This window comes from Austrofundulus limnaeus, unplaced genomic scaffold (genome assembly GCF_001266775.1).
Source record: "Austrofundulus limnaeus strain Quisiro unplaced genomic scaffold, Austrofundulus_limnaeus-1.0 Scaffold871, whole genome shotgun sequence".
Classification (NCBI taxonomy): Eukaryota; Metazoa; Chordata; class Actinopteri; order Cyprinodontiformes; family Rivulidae; genus Austrofundulus; species Austrofundulus limnaeus.
In genome coordinates this window covers 70111-90968 of record NW_013953273.1, presented here as the reverse complement: position 1 = coordinate 90968, position 20858 = coordinate 70111, and the positions used below count along the sequence as shown (strand labels likewise).

General features: G+C 39.0%; 1 protein-coding gene across 2 annotated transcripts in view; it reads left to right on the top strand.

The window, feature by feature from the left end:
- The window catches only part of LOC106533027 (chondroitin sulfate N-acetylgalactosaminyltransferase 1), a 42646-nt gene extending 21858 nt beyond the window's left edge, over positions 1-20788 (top strand). For both annotated transcript variants that reach the window (XM_014029227.1, XM_014029229.1), the window contains exons 3-8: positions 3756-3972; positions 7355-7456; positions 14983-15161; positions 16992-17086; positions 17244-17325; positions 19111-20788. In XM_014029227.1, the coding sequence (XP_013884681.1) occupies positions 3756-3972; positions 7355-7456; positions 14983-15161; positions 16992-17086; positions 17244-17325; positions 19111-19400 (965 nt within the window). In that variant the 3' untranslated portion in view covers positions 19401-20788. The remainder of the gene's footprint in view (positions 1-3755; positions 3973-7354; positions 7457-14982; positions 15162-16991; positions 17087-17243; positions 17326-19110) is intronic.
- The last annotated feature ends 70 nt before the right edge of the window (positions 20789-20858 follow it).

The following is a 20858-nucleotide window of genomic DNA, read 5'->3' as shown; positions in this document are numbered from 1 at the left end:
TGTGTGTGTGTGTGTGTGTGTACTTGTTTCTGCTACAGAGTGAGGACTACGACACATTTTTAATCAACAAAGTGAGGGCATTTTGGGAAGTGAGGACATTTTCCTGGTCCTCACTTATTTTGCCGCTCTACTGCACTCTGGGTTAGGTATAAACAAAAATAAATGTAAGTCAAAGCAAAGTCCATGCAAAAACGAAAATGGGTTTGTTTCTGGTGACATTTGGGGGCAATTTTAAGACAAAAATCCTACCTTTGGGGACAACTGGTGCATTTGGGGACAAAAGTCAAGTCCCCATTTGGTTTAAATGCCCTTTGTGGGTTGGGGGTTCAGTTTAAAACCAAGGTGTGAATTGAGTTTAGGTTAGTTTTAGGGTCAGGTAGGTACCTGTGAGGTTAGCCTTAGGGTTTGTGGTCAGGGTTAGGCTGTAGAAATGTAATGGAAGTCAATGGAATGTCCTCAAAGGGATAGCTGTGCAAATATGTGTGTTTGTGTGTGTGAGAGAGAAAATGTAGTCACTTAAATAGTCTCCACATCTCCTCATATACAAAGCAGTACAGTGCTGCTTGCTCCTTTTAATTCTCTTTAATGGATATCAATTTTTATTACATCTTGAGCCAGCAATTTTTATTCAGTAAAAGGCAGCTGAGATGGCGAGGCAGATAAAGTGCAGAAAGTTTCGAAGCTGCAGTAACAATTTGGTGGATTAAAACTCTGCGCAAAATGAGCTCTGTAGCCAGTCGGAGACGTGCAGTTAGACAGTAGGAATGAGGCAGGAAGTGAAAGCATTTAGTCTAAATCACTCAACAAGTTTTCTAAATGAAACCTCTTCCTGTTCCTCTGGGAACTGAGGCCTCCCATCACAGGAAGCATTCCATTTAAACAATATGGCTTTAATTTGTGCTGCTCTTATGCTGTCAGTCTTTACCCGCAGACAGCCCTCTGTTTCTCTCCTCTTTTTATCTGACATCGTTTAACATCCCCGCCCTTCTGTCTGCCACTGTTTCTGCCTCCCAGTTCACACACATCACCATTTTCACCTCCCCTTGCTTCCTTCCTTCCTATCTGTCCCTCCTCTGTCTGCTCTCACTTCTCTGCACCAGGTTTCCTTTCTGATTCCGCCTCCTCTTTGCGCAGCAACCTCACAGGGTCAGCTGGTGAGTAAAAACCTTAGTAATGGAAGAAAATTTGGGAAACAGCTTTTCTCATGGGGAACAGGCTCAGTTCAAGTCAGAAACAAGAGCATTAGTCCAAAATGACTAAAATAGTCTGAGAGTTTCTGTGTTGCATGCTGCTTGGCTCCTGGCCCAAAAACCACCAGAGTGCATGAAGAACATCTCATCTGTCTCCTCTGAGTTTTCTTTTTCTGCAAGAAAGCATCCGTTTTATTCACACAGAATTGATGACCGAAGCACAAATACATGATATATGTATATATAAAAATGTTCTTTTTGAAATACTTTTATGGTTAATTTTGAAAAGAACAGTTGTCTCTTGTTGTTATGGGCTGCAGTGAAGCAGAGGAGGCTCCAGAGGCGTTGTTACTTGAGGAGACATAAATTTCGTTTAAAATAAAGCAAAGACTGCTGTGAGGCAGGAAGTCCAATAAAAAAAATTAATAAAATAAAAACTTGCTGAGTGTGTCGCAAATGCGAAAACAAGCCTTTACATGAGAGAATACAGAATGCAAATAAAAAGAAACGAGAGTCTGGCAAAGAGCAGCATGGGGACATTACATTTTATGGAAGGAAATAAACAACTCACAGCTGGAGGGATGGGGTGAAGCCTACAAATGCAGGACTACTGGTTAAGTGAAGTAACTTCAGACTGTTTTGGAAAATAAAATAATCACAGCTGGTTCACTTCTTACCTGGAACATTAATAACATTAATTAAACTTTTCAGATTCATTTTTCTTCAGTGCTATTTCAACTATTTATTTAGCAAAACATTCAGCTTCTTTAGGACATTCCGGCAATGACTTTTGGTATTTCTGCAATTCAAATTTTTTTAAATAATTAGCTTTTTCTGCCATTTTATTGATCTCATTTGCTTTCAAGCACAGACGTTTTGGTGAACAACATGGTCATGGCGGTGCGGCGAAGTCAGACATCACACCGTTAACACATGTTTGGCTCTAAATTACACATATTTCAGCCAATCTGCACCCATCTCACTATGGTTGATCCTAATCCACCCCACTACAGGAATGCTGTCTGATTTTAGGGGGCGTAGCTTAATTCCTCCACAACACCCCCTTCAATTATTTTAAAAAATCAGCCCCAAGTCGTGCTTGGACCTGGAATCATGAAATTTGGTATACATATGTAACATCTCAGGACCTATAAAAAAGTCTGTTGGAGTCATGTTCCAAACCCCACAGGAAGTCGGCCATATTGGATCAAAGCTGACAGTTTGTCTCTTTTCTTGCACATGTATCTGAGCTAACTCCCCCTACAGCTTTGAACATGCAGACTTCACATGCTGCATGTTTCTCTCAACACTGACTGGTGGTGGGATGGTGTCGGTGTGGCAGAGTGGCAAATGCTGATGGCCTTGCCGGTTGCACAGGGTTAGCTCTAAATCACACATACATGACCTGATCTGAACCAATTTTTTTGTACATCATAAAGGAGATAAAGGAGACCTACTCAATACATTTGTGTAGTAGTTTGACAAGATCACTTTAGCACCCCCCGTCCCCCGTCCGTCCGTCCGTCCAGCTGTACGTTCATCCATCCGTCTGTCCATTCACCTTATGAAATGATTTAAGTAAAGTAAATTCTCTAGTTATCTTTAATTTTAATTTACAAATATCCCAAATATTAAAAATTATTTAAATTCACATATCAAAACACTTTTTAATGTAACATTTGAGATCCTGAGTTTCAAATACACTTACTCCATATTTGTTCTTTTGTTTGCTCTGTTAGCAAAATATCTCATGAGTAAACACACAGCATAGTAAAAAAAACTAATTATAATTCATCCATCCATCCATTTTCTGTACACGCTTCTTCCTTTTCAGGGTTGCGTGGGTCACTGGTGCCCATATCCGGCAGTCACAGTGCGAGGGGCGGGGTACACCCTGGACAGGTCGCAAGTCCATCACAGGGCTAATTATAATTCAGTCAGGTTTAATGATATTGTGCTAAAATTTGGTGTGGAGTGTCACAAATTTTACTTTGAACACTATCACATTGCGTGATGATGTCATTTCTTCGCATAATCTTACTTTAAAATTCTATTACTAAAGGTGGTGAGTGATTTGCATTTATTCAGGGAATACCAGACCTTTACTTTCTCTTTTCATTTAAAACTAAAAGAATTTTCAAACAGTCAAGATTTTATCTGAGGATATGTTAATGAAACGGTCTCTCAGGCTTGAGTAACAGGTTATATTAATGTAATAAAACCATGAGACAGGGATCCTGGGAAGATTAATAATTTGCATATTCACCAGCATTTACTTTCTTTCTGGTCCATGTTTGTGATTCGTCACCTGATGCCAATTACATCTTTTTTGTGACAGTCAAAAAAGCTTCAAAAGGCATTTGTTAAACTGGATCACTGGATCTGTTGAACCTGCTTTGTGGTAAAGATCTCCCCTTTTTACAATGTAAGAAAACAAGACCAAAGAACTGTAAAAACCAAGATAAACTTACAGAACTAAAACTAAGACCATGACATATGCCTGCGTTGTTACTTCATCCATAAACACATTTGGTCCTGACTTCAGGTGTTTGTTTTGCCCATCAGGTATCACTCGTACAGAGAAGGACAAGGGGACGCTGTACGAGCTGACCTTCAGAGGGGAGTCCACTTATGAGTTCCGACGCCTGGTCCTCTTCCGGCCTTTCGGACCCCTGATGAAGGTGAAAAGCGAGGGGATGGACACGGCTGACGTCCCGATTAACATCATCGTCCCACTGTCTGGACGAACGGATAAATTCAAACAGTTCATGCACAACTTCAAGTCAGTCAAACAGTGTGGCATCGATAAGAAACGCCATAAATCATGCATAATGTTTCTTTTTTTATTTTATTTTATTTTATCACACGTAACTCAATCAGAAAAATGAGACGCCCATGGCTAATAATTGTGCAAAGTAGGGGAATGAGTGAGGAAGGCTGCAGGAGTGAAAACTGTATTTTTGGTCTTATCAGTTAATTTATTTGGTGCTAGCAGGCATAACCAGAACATCAACTAGATTAAAGCTGTTCTAACAGACTGCAAATCAGTTTTATCCTCTCTTACAAGATCAAAGGGATGAGTTTCTCCATCAAATGTGATCCGTCACATCAAATCAGGTATTAAGTCATTTAAGGTCAAACTAAACCAGGGGTCTGCAGCCTTTACAGTTAAAAGAGCCTTTTCTGCTCTTTGGTTCACTAACAAAGTGTGTCCAGTGCCACAAAACATGCTACAGCTGTGATTATTAACTGGTGGTCCGTGGGCCATTTCAAGTTTTTTGAAGAGGGGTCTTTTCGACTAGTAGGTAAATTTATATGTTTTGTTTTTTGTTGGGGTTTTTTTTGTTTGTTTTTTACACTTGGACAAAGGTAAAGACTAAATTCGTGTAAAGAATAAAAATATTTTATTTACAGAAGTTTACTGAATTTAATAAAAACTACATGTCTTTTAATGCAATCCTGGTGGTTTTGAAAGAAACATCACACTTTAAGTCTGAGTGGCCATTAGGGGTGGGCAATCTTGGTCTTCAAGAGCCACTATCCTGCAGGTTTTAGTTGTTTCTCTGCTCCAATGTGATTTGAATGAATGGATGATTACCATCTTGGTAATTCAATCACTAGGTGTGTTGGAGCAGAGAAGCATGCAAAACATGTAGAATAGTGGCCCTCAAGGGCCAGGATTGCCCACCCTGGATCTAATCAGCATATTTCACATTTTGTATTAATAGTATTGCTCACATATTTGCAAAAATATGGAGAGGGAAACTGCTAAAGCTAACCTATTCTATCGAGTATGACCCACCCCACAAAAAATAAAAAGAAATCTCATGTTAGCTTTGATTCAAAGCGTCACAGATCCTCTGCAGAGGGAGCCACATATGGCCCCCGAGCCACAAGCTGCAGACCCCTGAACTAATCAAATACCTGGATCAAGCTGAAGACATGACAGGTTTCAGAGAAATTGCTTAATTTGTCTTGCAAATTGGGAAGAACCCTCGAAAGTTGTCTTGAATCATACGCGTTTCCTAATTTTTTGTATTTGAAGGAGGAAACTTCCAACTTTATCTGAACATGAAGATTTCCCAGCTTATATTAAAAATAAATTTGCTACCTTGCAGGAAAATTAGCAGAGATTTGGAGCTTTTCTGCTCAGAATCATCAGTAGTTGTTGATACTGTTTAGAAAAGTGCTTAAAGCATTCTTTAAGATTACATTTGGGACATTCCAGGGATCCATAGATGATGTACTTATTAACCAAAAATATCTTTTGTAGAATAGTAGAAAAGTCTAAATCTCTAAGTGAGTGCAGCAAAATGAAAATAAATGTATAACTTTTGTGTAAAATCACATCAGGGCCAGCAGTCCGAACTCATCGGCTAACATCACATGGTTGTTTCAGCAGTCTGCTACGATCAGTGGAGCTTTTAGAGCTTTCCTCTTTAATGTGTGTGATTTATAGTTTAACCACTGCTGCTTATCACAGCTCTTTTTACATGCTTAGTGGAATTGTTGGAGCCCATTAAAATGACCCCCTTCCCTGGGTGGTTGATACACGGCTTGGCAAAAATGTTGAAAGACTTGTTGAGTTGCTGAGTAAACAGTTTTCTTCTCATCTGTATTAAAGGTGCAAAAGAAAGAGGCAGCATGTGTCACAGACTGTGTCTGGCTGATAAACACAACCAGTTTTTTTTTTCATCAGAATATATTTATTCATTCACTGGGGAAAAAAAATACCTTTTTTCTGCTAAATTGCAAGAAAATTTGCAAGTTCTGCACTCAAACTTTTAGCATAAGTCTGTCTTATATCACAACAAAATGATTAGAACAGAAGAAGTGTTTTCTTATCCTGAGGAGGAAAAAACAGCCTTTCTAATAATATAAATACCTGTATCCAAAATAGAAAAAAAAACAATTACATTTGTTCGATTTAACAAGATCCCAACTTTTTCTGAAGACGGGTGTCTGCTGCTGAAATAGAGATACTTTGGAATCACCACTGAGGTGAGTTATGTGGCTGCCATCTTGTTAGGTGCTACTCCTATCACTCTGTACTGTTGGTAACACCTTCTTGAGGCCTTGTGTGATGTGTCATCAATCCAAAATGGAACAGAAATAGCTTTATTTTACTTAAATAAACATTTGTGTGCATATTGTGAAAACAAGGGACAAGACCACTGTAATGAGCATCCCACAAAGCTCAGTCAGGCATTGGCAGCAAATCCAGCACGCTGCTGTGCACATAAGAATCAAGCCTGGGCCTTAAAAAATAAATGAACTGAACCTTTACATTATGTCACTTCTATAAAATTACTAAGTACTGTAATCCTTCAAACAAAACCAGTACATATTTGCTTATTGAGTAATTCTATTTTGTCCAACTACAGCTCTGCTAACAGTGTCTGTAGTTATTTACACAAATTACCTTAAATTTTGTTTTCCTTATAATTCTGAACATATTTATGCCTTCTGTACCATGCATTTCAGTATTTAGACAGGGATTACTGAGCTTTTGTTTAGCCTATGTACTAATTCACTGATAAAATACAGTAGGTCCAACAAGTCGACTTATTGTTGTTTCAGAAGCTGTTTAATTAATCTTATATATGTTTTCATTTTGCTGGCATATGCCTACCCGAAGGCTACTTGACTGACTGAATTTTATTGCTCAGTTATTCATTCAGATATCCACATACTTAGGATGCCACGTAGCACCTACCAAGACGGCGGCATAAATTCTCAGCAAAAACGTCACTGGTTTGCAATCTTAATGTGTTTCTATTTCAGTGGTGTGACTCCTTTGTCAGTAAGTTTATCACAGGATAACTCTGTCTCATGCTTTTATTTATGTTTTTTTATCTTCATCCCCATCAATTTGCAGAAACTAAAAAGCTGAACTCAGCAAGCACTTGAAAACAACGTCCAGAACTGCAGACACATTGTGTTGATAGTGGTGCCTGCCAACTCGATCAGACAATTTGACTTGCCTTTAATCTCATTTTGAAGCCGATTCATGGCCCCGCTCACTTCCATCATAAAACCTCCACACGTTCACACAAAAGAGAGTCGTCCTGGTTCTCTTCCTTTCTCCTGATCCCTGGTTTGTTCAGTTTGTGTCCAGCTTTCATCCCCAATGTCCCATTTTTTGTGTGCCTCTTTGTGCACAGGGAGGTGTGCGTGCGTCAGGACGGCCGGGTGCATCTGACAGTGGTGTATTTTGGGAAGGAGCAGATGAGCGAAGTCCGCAGCACTCTGGAAAACACATCCAGGTGGGTTTGAACTGCAGCCGTCCACTGGATTACACTGGAGCCGACTGTAAAAAAAGATGCAGTAAAACAGTAAAAACCTACAGTTCCTTGGAGGAATCTTGACACGTGCTAACGCCAATAGTTAATCCGTGTATGAAGAACTTTCTGAGAATTTCTTTAAAATCCATCCTGTGATTCGTGAGATATTTTGCTAACAAACACATAAAAGTATTATTACTCATCTATGATGGCGGGTGATAAAACCTTTGTACAGCTTCTGCACTAGAACCGCCTCCTCTTTTTTTGCATTCTGTAATCAGTCTCCCTGTCATGACACACAAAACTAAAACACACACACCCACTCCTGGCTCGGCATCCTGCCACAGCCAGCCATCCACTCGATGAATAATGGAGCAGCGTGCCATGCAGGCAGAGGAGCCAACCCCGATAAATTACACAGGGCCTGTGATTGTCCCTGACTCACCCTTCCCCTCGGCCGTGGACCTGGACGTCCACACCGCCCCAGGAGACGATGGCTGTGGGCTGATCAGGAATCAGACCCCACTTGTCGATTTCCCTGCCTTGAAGGTTCATGCGCGGCCTTGAATCAGTCGGACCACCTCCAGTATCACGCAGCGTCTCTTTGTCTTTCTGTTGCACACTTAAAAAAAAAACTGATCCTGAAAGTGAAGTAAAGATCACAAATTTCGAGGCTGTAAATGTCAGAGATAAAAACAATGAAGGAGCAAACTAGAAGCTTTCAATTTTTAGATTAAGATCATCTTGTGTTGAGAAATTTTAAGTGATTTTTGTCAAGCCTTAAAAATAACTGTGTGCACTCTCATACAGCAACGTTTTTTGTGTAAGATGGTTTATTGGCTGAATTGGGTTGACTCCAAAATTGTGTCACTTGTAGATGGCCATCAGGTGATTCATTTCTGAAGGTTCCATTTAAATTTGCTCACCGGTTTATGAGATATTTCGCTAACAAATACTTCAACAGAAAATGGTTATATTTAAGGCTAAAAGGTTGCACAGTGGGTTGCCCTCAAAGTATGTGTTGGAGACGATGCTTAACTACTACCACACAGAATTTTAGCTCAATATTTTTTAAACTGTTTGAGTTACAGCTAATTTTATGTTTTGTAATGTCAGTTGGCTAGAACAGCTATTTTTTATCAGGGTTAACTCCAAAAACTAACAAGTTGTAGTTGTGCATGGAGTGATTATTTCCTGAAAGTTTCATTAAAATCCATCCAGTGATTTTTGAGAATTTTTGCTAACAGACAAAAAGAGTTGAACACAAATAGGTTTTGGCAAAATCTTCAGTAAAGATCCTATATATTTTGTCGGCCATTGGCATCTGAGTTGGGGTTAGTCTCAGCTAGTACCACAGCAAATTTTAGGTCAATATCTTGAAAACTGACTGAGTTAACCCATTGTTTTTTTTTCTATCGGTCAGTTGGTTGTGGCAGCCATCTTGAATTTTGCTGACTCAGAAAGTTAATCAATTGTAGAAATTCATCCAGTGATTACTGTCTGCGAGTTTTATTGAAATCAGTTTAGTGGTTCATGAGATATTTTGCTAACAGACGTACACACACAAAATCATAATGACATTTTGCGACCAGTCTATTTATTCATTTATTCATTTATTTTTATTATTATTTTGACAAAACTATCAGAAAAAACACAAGAAGTTAATGCTTCAAAAAATGATGACTTCAGTATTCTCAAACTTCCCACTTTATAAGACGTGTTTTAAAATAAACCTGTTCAGATGGTCCCATTTCAAAAATAATGCTTAGAAAATCAGACTTCAAAGCTCCAACCCTAGACTCTCTTGGGGGGAGAGGCTGTAAATATCTGACGCTCACATCTTTCAGAATAGAAATTCACAACAGTGTGAAATAAAGAGGAGGAGGGGGGGGGCACCAAGGTGGGGGGTGATTAAAGGAGAGAGAAGTGTAAAGCGCTCCGTTTAGTCAATACATGTAAATAATGTGTTGTGGACGCAGAGACGAGATGAAGGTTCAGGAAAAAACTGTGGGAAAGGAAGTTAGTGGAGAGGTGCGCTGATAAGACTGGAAAGGCAAACTGACGTGGAAAAAGACACTAATTTTCAAGGATGGAACAAGTCGATGAACAAGGATTATACAGGATGCTGGAAAAAGATAAAAGGATTGAAAAAAATAATCACTTCTTCAAACTGTTTCTTTTTTTTTCATTTGGCAATTTGCCTTTCATAAATTGTGGCTTTTCAAACTGTCAGATGAATAAGTTCAATGAAATCTTTAAAAGCTCAGAGAAAGACATAAAACATTAGGCAGAAGTTCAAAATTATCTAAGAACAAACCAAGTGTAGCTATAAATCTGACATATTCTGCTTCTATTACAGATCCGGTTTACTCAGAGTTATTAAATTGTAGCTGTCTTGCCTCAGGCTTTAGCTGGAAACAACTCTGCATTTTTTATAGCGTTGCACTTGTTTCTGCATTGCATGTGTTGACTACTGATTTACCCATACAGCCCAGGATCTTTGGTGTTTTGTAAAATTGTACAGAGGAGATCCTGTAACTCCAGCTGCTGCTGCTGAACAGAGCAGAAGTAATAATCAACCAGATAATTCTGTTTTCTGTTCAGATGCAGCATGAACACTGACAGCTAAAAGACTAGAATGTGCTAAAGTAACTGAAGCTGTGGCGTTACATTTAAAAGAACACTAGCTGAAAGCTAAAAAGACCGAAACACAGTCTCAAAGCTAAATGCAGCAGAACAGTAGCTAAAACTTAAACACAGTACAAAAAGAACAAATACAGCAAATATGTTAAAGTCGATTTCAAAAAGAACAATGTTTTTGAAGAAAGTGAAAAGATCCCAGTACATTTCTGTAAAGAAAATATTTGTAAATTTCATTTTATCGTTATTTAACCGGGCAAATCCCATTGATCTTTTACAAGAGATCTGTGCCTGAAGGCAACTTATTGTGCATGTTTTTGGTCTGTGGGAGGAAAATGGAGAAAACCCACGCAAGCATGAAGAGAACATGCAAACCCTGCACAGAAAGACCCCAGGTTCGAACTGGTAATCGAACCCAGGACCTCCTTGCTGTGAGACAACAGTGCTGCTGATCCACTGAACCACTTTGCTGTTGTGTTGCCAATAAAGTAAATACAATAAAATAATTTGAAAGGTATAAAAGTTACAAAAAAACAAACATAGCAGCCCCCGTCTCCTAAACGAGCAGCATATTTTAAAGTATGAATGATTAAAAGAGCGCAAAATATGCAGAAGTAATTAGACTGCAGGAAATGTAAAAGAAAAATTAATCACAGGAAATCAATAGGATGAATGCTAAATCAGCACAAACACTTTCTTACAGAAAGAAAAAAATTATATAGGTCTTCTGGACAGGTTCTTCTCTAATGAAACATTTCGTCTCTCCTCCAAGAGACTTCTTCAGTCTGAGAGTTTCAGGCAAAATTCAGGCTTTTAAGCACTGTCTCCATGTGACTGATACTCACATCACATCACTCACCACCCACTGGAACACAAGTTAGGAGTGATCAGGACTCTGTACCACAAAGCAGACAGTGTCCCTACAAACCCAGGAGCCAGGGAGAAAGAGAAATCACACACARGACAGGCCCTGGAGCAGTGTGGTTATCCTGACTGGGCTTTCCTGAAAGCAGACAGGAAACACAGACAGGARTCCATGCAACCTTCAGGTGAAAATGAAGACCCCAAACCCAGACCCAAACCAGTGGTTATTCCGTATGTTGCGGGTGTTTTGGAGAAACTGAGACGTTTATTTTCTAAACATGATGCCCCAGTGGCTTTCAAACCCCAAAACACATTACGGCAAAGGCTGGTTCACCCCAAAGATCTGGTGCCCCGGTACAAACAGAGCAATGTTGTATATGCTGTTAAGTGCCAGGAGGACTGCGACCAGTTATACATCGGGGAAACAAAGCAGCCACTGTTCAAAAGAATGTCCCAACACAGACGAGCTACGTCTAATGGCCAGAACTCTGCAGTTTTCACTCATTTACAGGCCAGTGGTCACTCTTTCAGAGATGAGGATGTTCTCATTCTTGATAGAGAGGAACGTTGGTTTGAGAGAGGAGTAAAAGAAGCCATTTTTGTGAAGACCGTCCGTCATTAAACAGAGGGGGAAGCCTCCGTTTTCAGTTGTCCCCCTCCTACAGCGCGGCCAATGCCAGTATCACTCCACCCCTGTTAACAATAGGTGTTAATTAGGTGTCAGCGATAGCCATGTGATGTGAGTATCAGTCACATGGAGGCAGGGCTTAAAAGCCTGAATTTTGCCTGAAACTCTCAGACTGAAAAAGTCTCTTGGAGAAGAGACGAAACGTTTCATTAGAGAAGAACCCGTCCAGAAGACCTATACAATTTTTTTCTTTTTGATTTTTTACCTGGATAACTGATGCATCAGGACACTTTCTTACAGAGTTTTTTAAAATCCATAACTGGATTAAAATTTAATACAAAATAACTTTCAGGGTGACATTGGTGATTTTGAGAATACGTCAATACAGGCAGCTTGTCTTCATTTTTAGTTGTATTTGATTAAAAAATCATTATAACCTTATCTAATTAAAACAAAACATTATTGATGTTGATGTTGGCTGATGGAGATTAGTCTGAACTGCAAATGGTATAAAGAATAACATATTTGTACAGATAACTTTTGGATTAAATCTAGACGCATTAGTTTGTTTACATCTCTGCAGCAGTGAAAAAAAATGTTTATTTAATAATAAATTAAATGTAACTTTACAGATTTCCTGCTGGTCTCTTGTGTGACGACGCAGAGTTGGTCTGACTTTCAGCTGCTCACGCTTGATTCTGCTTCTTTCTGCTTTTTCCTGAACAAACCATGAAAACGATCAAGTCATTTAGCCTCCTTCACTTAACAGCTGATGTTTTTTTTTTTTTGTTGATTCTCAGACAAAATGAACTTTGTGCCGTAATAAAGCTGAACCTAAAAAAGCATGTGAATGCAGCCGGTGTCGTGTTGGAAACAAGCAGAAGCATTGTCCCGTCTCTGCCATCTGTGGACACTTCAGTGCCAGCAGCACAGTCCTCCGCTGCTGGGCCCTGAAACACAGATTGACTGTTTGGACTCGGACCGACTTGAACGCTCTAGTCTCGGGGATTTAGGGATGTTTTAGCATCATAAAGGTTTCCTCGTGTCTTATTTGTGGGGCAGGCTGAGCGGGTCGGAGCGAGACAAAAGGCTTTACGCTTTGTCGCACAAGTGAGCAAATCTGCTGAAACACACTGGAGACAAAAAGCAGGCGTGTAGCGCAGAAACGGCATTGTGGGTGGGATGATTCAGGCTGCCTCAGGTGGACTGTTTCCTCTGGTCATGCTTGTTTCCTCCCACAAATCTCTGCCCCTCGAGCTGCTGCTTCCCATGTGTCGTTTTACTCAGCATCGCATAAATGAAACAGGATGTTTTATCCTGTTTGTTCTGCTTCTAACTAAGACATGTGGGCCTGCCTGTCCTCAGCTTCCCCCATCTGAAGACGATATATYTGTGTGTGTGTGTGTGTGTGTGTGCGTGCGTGCGTGCGTGCGTGTGTGTGTGTGTGTGTGTGTGTGTAGGCGTGAGGATGAGTGAAGGATTAGTGACTAACAGCGTGATTTGTTTTGGTTAATGAAAACGCCACAGCTGCGTGCATCTGGATCCAGCTGTTTCTATTTACTCAAGCCGCAGCCATTTATGAAGTCTGCAACAGAGGAAGGCTTGTTTCCTGCTCGTACTACTTTTTTTTTTCAACTTGTCTTCACTCTGCGCTCAAATCAGAGCTAGATCAAAGACCTAGCGAAGCTTTGAGGGTTGCATGTCACCCGCCAACACCTTTCATGCCCAAATCTGAGACTAAGATCATCTTATGTTGAGAAATGGTAGAAGTAGTGGCTGTTTTTGTCAAATGGGGAAAAAAATGTTATGCATACTTCCTTGTCACATTCTAGCTCAGTATCTGTAAAATTGACTGAGTTAGAGCCATTTTTCTTCAAGCTAATGACCATTGGCTGTGGCAGCCATCTTGATTTAAATTGCCTCCAAAAGTTAAACAGTTGTAAATGTTCATCTGATGACTTATTTCTGCAAATTCCATTAAAATTCACCTGGTGTGTCATGAAATATTCTGCTAACAGACAAACAAGGTTGACACCAAGAGTTAATGCCCAAGTTTTAAGTGAAGATCTTGCACATCGAATGGCACTTGGTGTACGTTTTGTAAAGCTTTCAGCTAATACCACACCAAACTTTAGCATGACATCTGTAAAAGTGACCGACTTATAGCACTTTCTGTGTTTTCAGTGATCAGTCGACTGTGGCAGCCATCTTGAAATGAAGAGACTTCAAAATTTAATCAGTTGTAGTTGGACATCCGGTGATTATTTTTCAAAAGTTTTATTAAAATCCATGTAATAGTTAATGAGATATTTTGCCAACAGGCAGACAGTGTGGGCCAGGAATGTTAATGTTAATAACTTTATGATACATATTTTCTGCTTTTGTTTTGTTTTCTTCTTGGGAAAAGCTGATCTGCTGATAAATCCTGCAGCCAATAAAAGAAGATGAAAACTCCTGCAGAAGATAAAAATGTTAAGATACCTATAAAAGATGGGTTTATCTTTTCGGTTGACATTTTTTCTAACTTAAGTGTTTCCTGCAAATGTTCTTTGTTTGCAGAAATAAACTGTTTTGACATCAACGAGTGAAGTTAAGTAGCAAGATTCAAGCACAGCAGAACATCAAAGTCTTAACTCGGAGTAAATAAACATCAAAGATACCATTTCTGCAAAAAACAATCCAAAAGTCAAGCACATTAGGACTGAGGAAAATAATCTGTCTCATATTGTTGTAATGAAGTTAGCATTCTATAAAGTGCCTGTGACATGCCTATCCTTCAAATACAAAAAGTTAAAGAAAACATCTTTATACTTAATAAAATTGGCATGGTACACATGATTTTACCCATTTTCCACATAACTGGCCTATTTTCTTTTAAATTTAGCTCAGCCAAAGTGAAACAGGAAGTGACATCAAAGGGGAACTCTTTAATAAAATAAACTTGCTGGTCTCTGTTTATTAAAACAAAATTATTTAAACTTCAACTCTTTTTCGTCTCTCTTTGATAGCGACTAAAATACTCTAAAGAAACATCAGATTCTTCTCTACAGTCTGTGTTGTGAGCTTTTATAACAACGCTCTGTTTACATGCTGACATTCCCCTTTGACATCACTTCCTGTTTCTTCACATGCAAATATCTCAACAACTGTTCATCTCAGCGACATGAAATTTGTTTTGCAGTATGTTATCAGTGTTTTCCTTCCAAAAATGCATTCATGTTTATTACAAAAATTTAATGTCACAGGCACTTTAAGCGACCCATGATGCCTGCAGAAATCATTATAAACAGTTTCATACTTTCTTGTCATTCAAAGAAGCAAAGTTCAACTTTTAAGTCAAGATTTTTTTCTTCTTCTTCTCACGGTCCATTAAAAGAGAGGCGAGTTTTAAGAACTACACTCTGCTGCAGCTGGACGAGGAGTTCTCTCGGGGACGGGGTCTGGACGTGGGGGCCCGAGCCTGGGAGGGAGGCAACGTGCTGCTTTTCTTCTGCGACGTGGACATCTACTTCACTGCTGACTTCCTGAACGCCTGCAGGCTGAACACACAGCCTGGTGAGATGCCAAACACACACACACCAATATCACGTCTTGCTATCTTCACAGGGACTTTGCATTAACTTCCATTCATTTTTCTCCACAAGGTATTATGTTTTGGACAAATGGGTCTCGCAATATGTTAGAACAAACACACAAGTTTGTATTTCTATCCGTAACAGGATCCTGCATTGACTTCCATTCATTTCTAACCCTAACTCTAACCATTACCTGTACTTACCTAACTCTAGCCCCACCCTCAACAAACACCTTGGTCCTAAACCTAACCCCTAACCAAAAAATGGTGTTATATCATATTAGGACCAGGCTTTGTTCCCAAAAAGGAATACTGGTCCAGATATGGTAGGCGTTCTTTCCAGAAAAAGGTCCTAAAAAGGCAACAAAAACATAAAACTAAACAACAAAAAAATTCTAGTGAGTCTCTATAGCCAAATGTTACACATAAAGTTCTGAGCTCACCCTGACAAATGTAATTAACCTTCCCGTGGCGTGGCTTGGTGGCAGCAGATAATTTCCTCATGTTTCTTTTGGACAAGAACTGAGTTCAGAAATCCAGGAAGAGCTCAGAATAGAAGCCCACCACACTGAGATCAGAGCGTTGATATGATTCAGGGACTTGACGATGACGCTGTCCGGTCGTGGATTCGTATTTTGAGAAAACAACACTGAGCTGTAAATGTCTGAAAATGTTTGTTTTCACTTGTCTACGGTAAATAAAATAGCTGTAACCCTTTCAAATGATTTCAAACCATATGGTGAAAGTGTCTAAAGGCTTGTTGGGAAATTGAATTTGAAAAAAAAGGAAAAGTTATGCCTGAACACTGAGTGGCTTTGCTGAAATTTACTGAAGAAGCGGACAAGCTAAAAGAAGCAAAGCTAAAAGCTCATAGAAGCAAAACACTGGTTAAAATCCAAAAGAGCAGTATCTGACTGCAGGCAGCATCCCCCGGGCTTCTTCCAGTTGAATGTTTTAAAAAGCTAGAATGCTTCTGATCTTTTGAAGTGAATAATAATTTTGTCAGGACAAAATGAAATAATAAAGAAGAAATACTGTAAGTGTTTTTTTTGCCATTTTTGCATAAAAAGAACAAAAAGTAAAGGTCACTTTTGTTGATGACAATAAAACTGATATTTCTGCTTTTATCTGCTTAAACAAACAAAGCAAATACAATCAAATAAAGTCACTTATGAACATGAACCCAAAAAAGACCTCAGAACCATGGGAGCTCAGTGTATTTTAACACTTTACGGCCCTGTTGGATTGAGAAGTAGCAAAATGCTAGAGTGTAGCTAAAAGTAGCTCATGAAGACATAAATCGAGCAAGAATGCTAAAGCAATTTTCAAATTATTACAATAAAAAATAATTTAACCATATTTTCCTTGTTTACATGAATACGGTCTTTTCTTTTATCCTAAAGTGTAAAAATAATCGTAAATGTTAAGAGTTACGTTATTTTATTAGTTTTATGATGTATACCTCACAGGCCAAAAAAAAAGAAGCTAGTTTTAACCAACTTGAACCAGCAGTTGATAATCACAGTTTCGACATGCTTCACAGCTCTGGATATGTTTTATTAGTGAGCCAAGGAGCAGAAAGGGCTCTTTTGATTGCAAAGGTAGCAGGTAATGTAAAAACATTGCAAAAAGTGAAAGTCACAGCACACAATCAGCTGAATATATATAAATAAACAGCTTAAAAAAGAAAGAATGCAAAACTAGATTACAAACAGTTATGACAAAATCAAAGCAGGGAAGCAGTGAACACACAACAATCATTTTGACGTGTTGCAGAAGTAAGTTGGTTGATATCTGCTGTGTCTCTGCAGGTAAGAAGGTCTTCTACCCCGTCTTATTCAGCCAGTACAACCCCACTCTGATCTATGGAAGTCCTGAGCACATCCCGCCTGTGGAGCAGCAACTGGTAACAATCAAATCCATCTCTTTGATTTTTCCTTCCCTCAAGCCACGTGTGTGTTGGGGGGGGGAAATACTGTGAAATATTTAGTCGCTCCAGCTGCTCGGTCTACAGATCCTGCTGTGTGTGTTGAAGTTTGTAAATCTCTAACTCCTCCCTGCAGGTAATCAAGAAAGACACGGGCTTCTGGAGGGATTTTGGCTTCGGCATGACTTGCCAGTACAGGTCCGACTTCATCAACATCGGTAAATGTAACAAAACAACAACATTCACATAAGGGGACGTTCAGCGCAGAGGTACCAGTCGCAGCGTCTTCAGGAATTCATAAACACTTCCTCCTGAGAGTTAATTATCTGTGTTGAGTTATTATATAACAGTAAAAATCAGGCCGCTTCAATTACACCAGAAACATATGCATAACTGCTATGTTAATGGTTCTAATAGACATGAAGAAGAAGGATTGCCTTCCGTTTCTAACAGGGAGGAGATTTTATTACTTTTCTCTGCATAAAACAATCTCCAAGCAGCAACTGCAGCATCTATTAGCATCTGCCCACCTCCGCTGCATCGACACTCCTGCTGACTTATATCAGTGCCTCAGACAGATCTCCATCAAATCTGTTTCCATCCAAAATGAAATCGATGCGGCAGCGTCTTATTGTGGTGGCACAAACGCACGTGCACACACACAAACTACAAAAAAAAAGCAAATAAACACACATGCGCTGATGTTGCCAATAGGTGTAGGAGTTCTCGCTTTGAAGCTTTAAGTTCAAAATTGTACTTATTTTTTAAAGAAAAAAAATGAATAAAACTGATAGGAAACAGCAGAGTTGACCAGAATGGAGAATCTTTACTTCATTTTAATGTAGGATCAAAAGTTCAAAACTTCCTATTGTATTGAGGGAGTTTCAGACTACAGATTTAGACTATGAGAAAAATCAAAATCTTAACTAAGTTGTCAAATAATCAAATGAAACCCCGGAGGTGTTCTCACAAAGTTTAGTCTGACACAGTCTGCCCCCTGCTGGCACGAAGTGGATTTGCATGTTAATTACACTTAGAAAGAGAAAGAGAATATTCCTTATGAAAGTTTTTTTGTGACAAACTCCTATGTTTCCTAATGACTATCACGTTTTTTTTTCTTCATAATGAACCCACACACACTCAAAAATCAATCCAGGAATAATTTTGTGTTTATATTTCAGTTCTACTCTTTGTTTAGCCTTGGAGCTTGAGTTTTAATAAAACTGAAATGAACAAAATAACTGCAGTGAAGACAAAGCAGCATTTGAAATGCATGCTTGATCACATACTGCTTTAGTCCAAACAACACAAAGTCTAAAATCTGCACTCTTAGAGAAACATAAGTCGAAACATGAACAGCAGACCCCTGAATTTTTGAGGGGCTTGTGTTCTATTGGAATTGTCTACTGGCAAGTACATTTGCACAAATGCAAGAGAGCAAATGTGGAGCAGACAAACCCAGACTCCTTAGTTATTATCCTCGGGGTTTTTTTAAGAGTGGTGTTGGGGGTATTTTTTTAAGCTTTATATCATGTTATTCTTATTCATGCATGTTTGAGAAATCCTTGCATCGCCTATAGCCATGTGGAGCTGCCTGAACACTTACTGGTACAAAGCACCGTCTATTTGTACAAAGCTCCTCCCTGGAGCTCAGTCTGCAACTGAGCGCCCGCCCCACAGAGCACCTCTCCCCCAAAGCATTTTTGTGAAGACGTGCTAGTGGGAGTGTCTGAAACAGTAGGAGGTTCTTAAAAGAAACAGAGAAAAACGTCATGGCTTTAGACAGGCTTAGATACAAAGTCCGATTTATTTTTTGATATATACAGCTTTTTCATGCCAACTGAAGGTAACATAGTTGCTATGTGCCTTTGTCATTTCAAATGTCGCTGTGCACTTTAAAAGCAAAGTTCCAGGGTCTGCTGTGTTGCAAATATTTTGATACCCATTTCTGATGATACCCATTCCTAAAACCTTGATCTGATACACCCACTCTGATCTCTCAGGAGGTTTTGACATTGACATCAAAGGCTGGGGCGGAGAAGATGTCCACCTCTACAGAAAGTACCTCCACAGCAACCTGCTGGTGGTCCGGGCCCCGTCTCGAGGCTTGTTCCACCTGTGGCACGAGAAGCACTGTGCCGACGAGCTGCCCCCAGACCAGTACCGCATGTGCATGCAGTCCAAGGCCATGAACGAGGCCTCGCACGGCCAGCTGGGAATGCTCTTCTTCAGGCACGAGATCGAAGCTCACCTCCGCAAGCAGAAAGAAAAACAGAACTCCAAGAAAACATGAAGCACTCAGAACTGGTTGGGTTGTAATGACTGTGAGGAGTCAATCTGAGAGCTTGATTTCAAGAAATATAAAACTACAATTGAAATTTTTTAGCCACATTATAAAGACTGGGAACAAAAATCTAAGCAGTACACAGGCAAAGTTTGTTTTGATCATTGTTTTTAGTTTAATTGTCAAGGAAGATATTAGAATGTTAAAATTTGCTTCACCTTTTTGAAAGAGTGAGTGAAGCTAATTTATGCTAAACTTACTGACGTCCTAATTAGCCTAAATTTAACCTAATTTTTGTTATTTGCAAAGACATATCAGGGTGTGAAAAAAAGTATGACTTTCACACACATTTTTTTCAGTAGAAGTCAGCGTGAGACTGAGCTCCTTAAAAATGTTTCCAAAAAAAACAGAAAGAAAGAAAGAAAGAAAGAAAGAAAGAAAGAAAGAAAGAAAGAAAGAAAGAAAGAAAGAAAGAAAGAAAGAAAGACAGAGAATTTGTACTTGTATTTTGAGCTCAGTCTTCTGATCCACGTGCCTTATCCATAAGTAGTCACCTGTGGATAATCAGTGAAAACTGCGCTTCTCCGCTACTTTTGTATGTAAACAGCACCACCTAGTGGTGAAAGATTAAACGGCATGCTGTTAAAAAAGTGAAGGATTATTTAGAACCTCAAAACCAGTTGTAATTTCTTTTTCTTTTCTTTTCCAGCTGTTTTCACATACTTATTTATGGCTGTGTTGGTCTATAAATGTGAATAGTATTAGTATTTTACTTATTGCCTGTCTGAACAGCTTACCTGTTGAAAAAATACAATTAAAAAAATAAGTTTAAAAAAAGCCATACTTGAGATTGTTTTTATATTGAACTGGTTTCTAAGAATTGAAAGCAAATCTGGCAACAGTAAACTATTTTAATTAATATTTTAAAATGGATAAGACAAAAAAATTGTTTTTCACAAGAATAATTTTTGAACATGCACAGGGAATTATGGGTAATAATAAAATGTGTGATGTTGACGATGACTTACCAGGTCAGAACCAGCTCTTAATGTTTTTTCTTACTAAATGCAAATCAGCTGTGAGTGTGTGTCAGAAATAAACACACAAAATGTTGTTTTTGTGCAATAAATGTAAGTATTTGTATTCGGAAGGAAGCAGTCAGATATTTGCCTGTAAATTATTATTTTTGTCTCTTTCATATTTTCCAGCACTTATTTAGTCTGAAGACGAAATCAGAATGAGCTACTTTTGGTGCCTGACCTGTACAAATCGAATCAAATGAAATTGTTTTTTCTAATATTTGCTGTGAGATCATTACTGTATAAACATGGATTTATTTGGTTGCCCTGTAACCTTTATCATCTGAGGTTTAAATAAACTGGTGTGTTCACTGTGAATGTGTTGTTTTAAGAAGTTATCTTGTGCAACCACACATACACACACACACACACACATATATGTGTATAT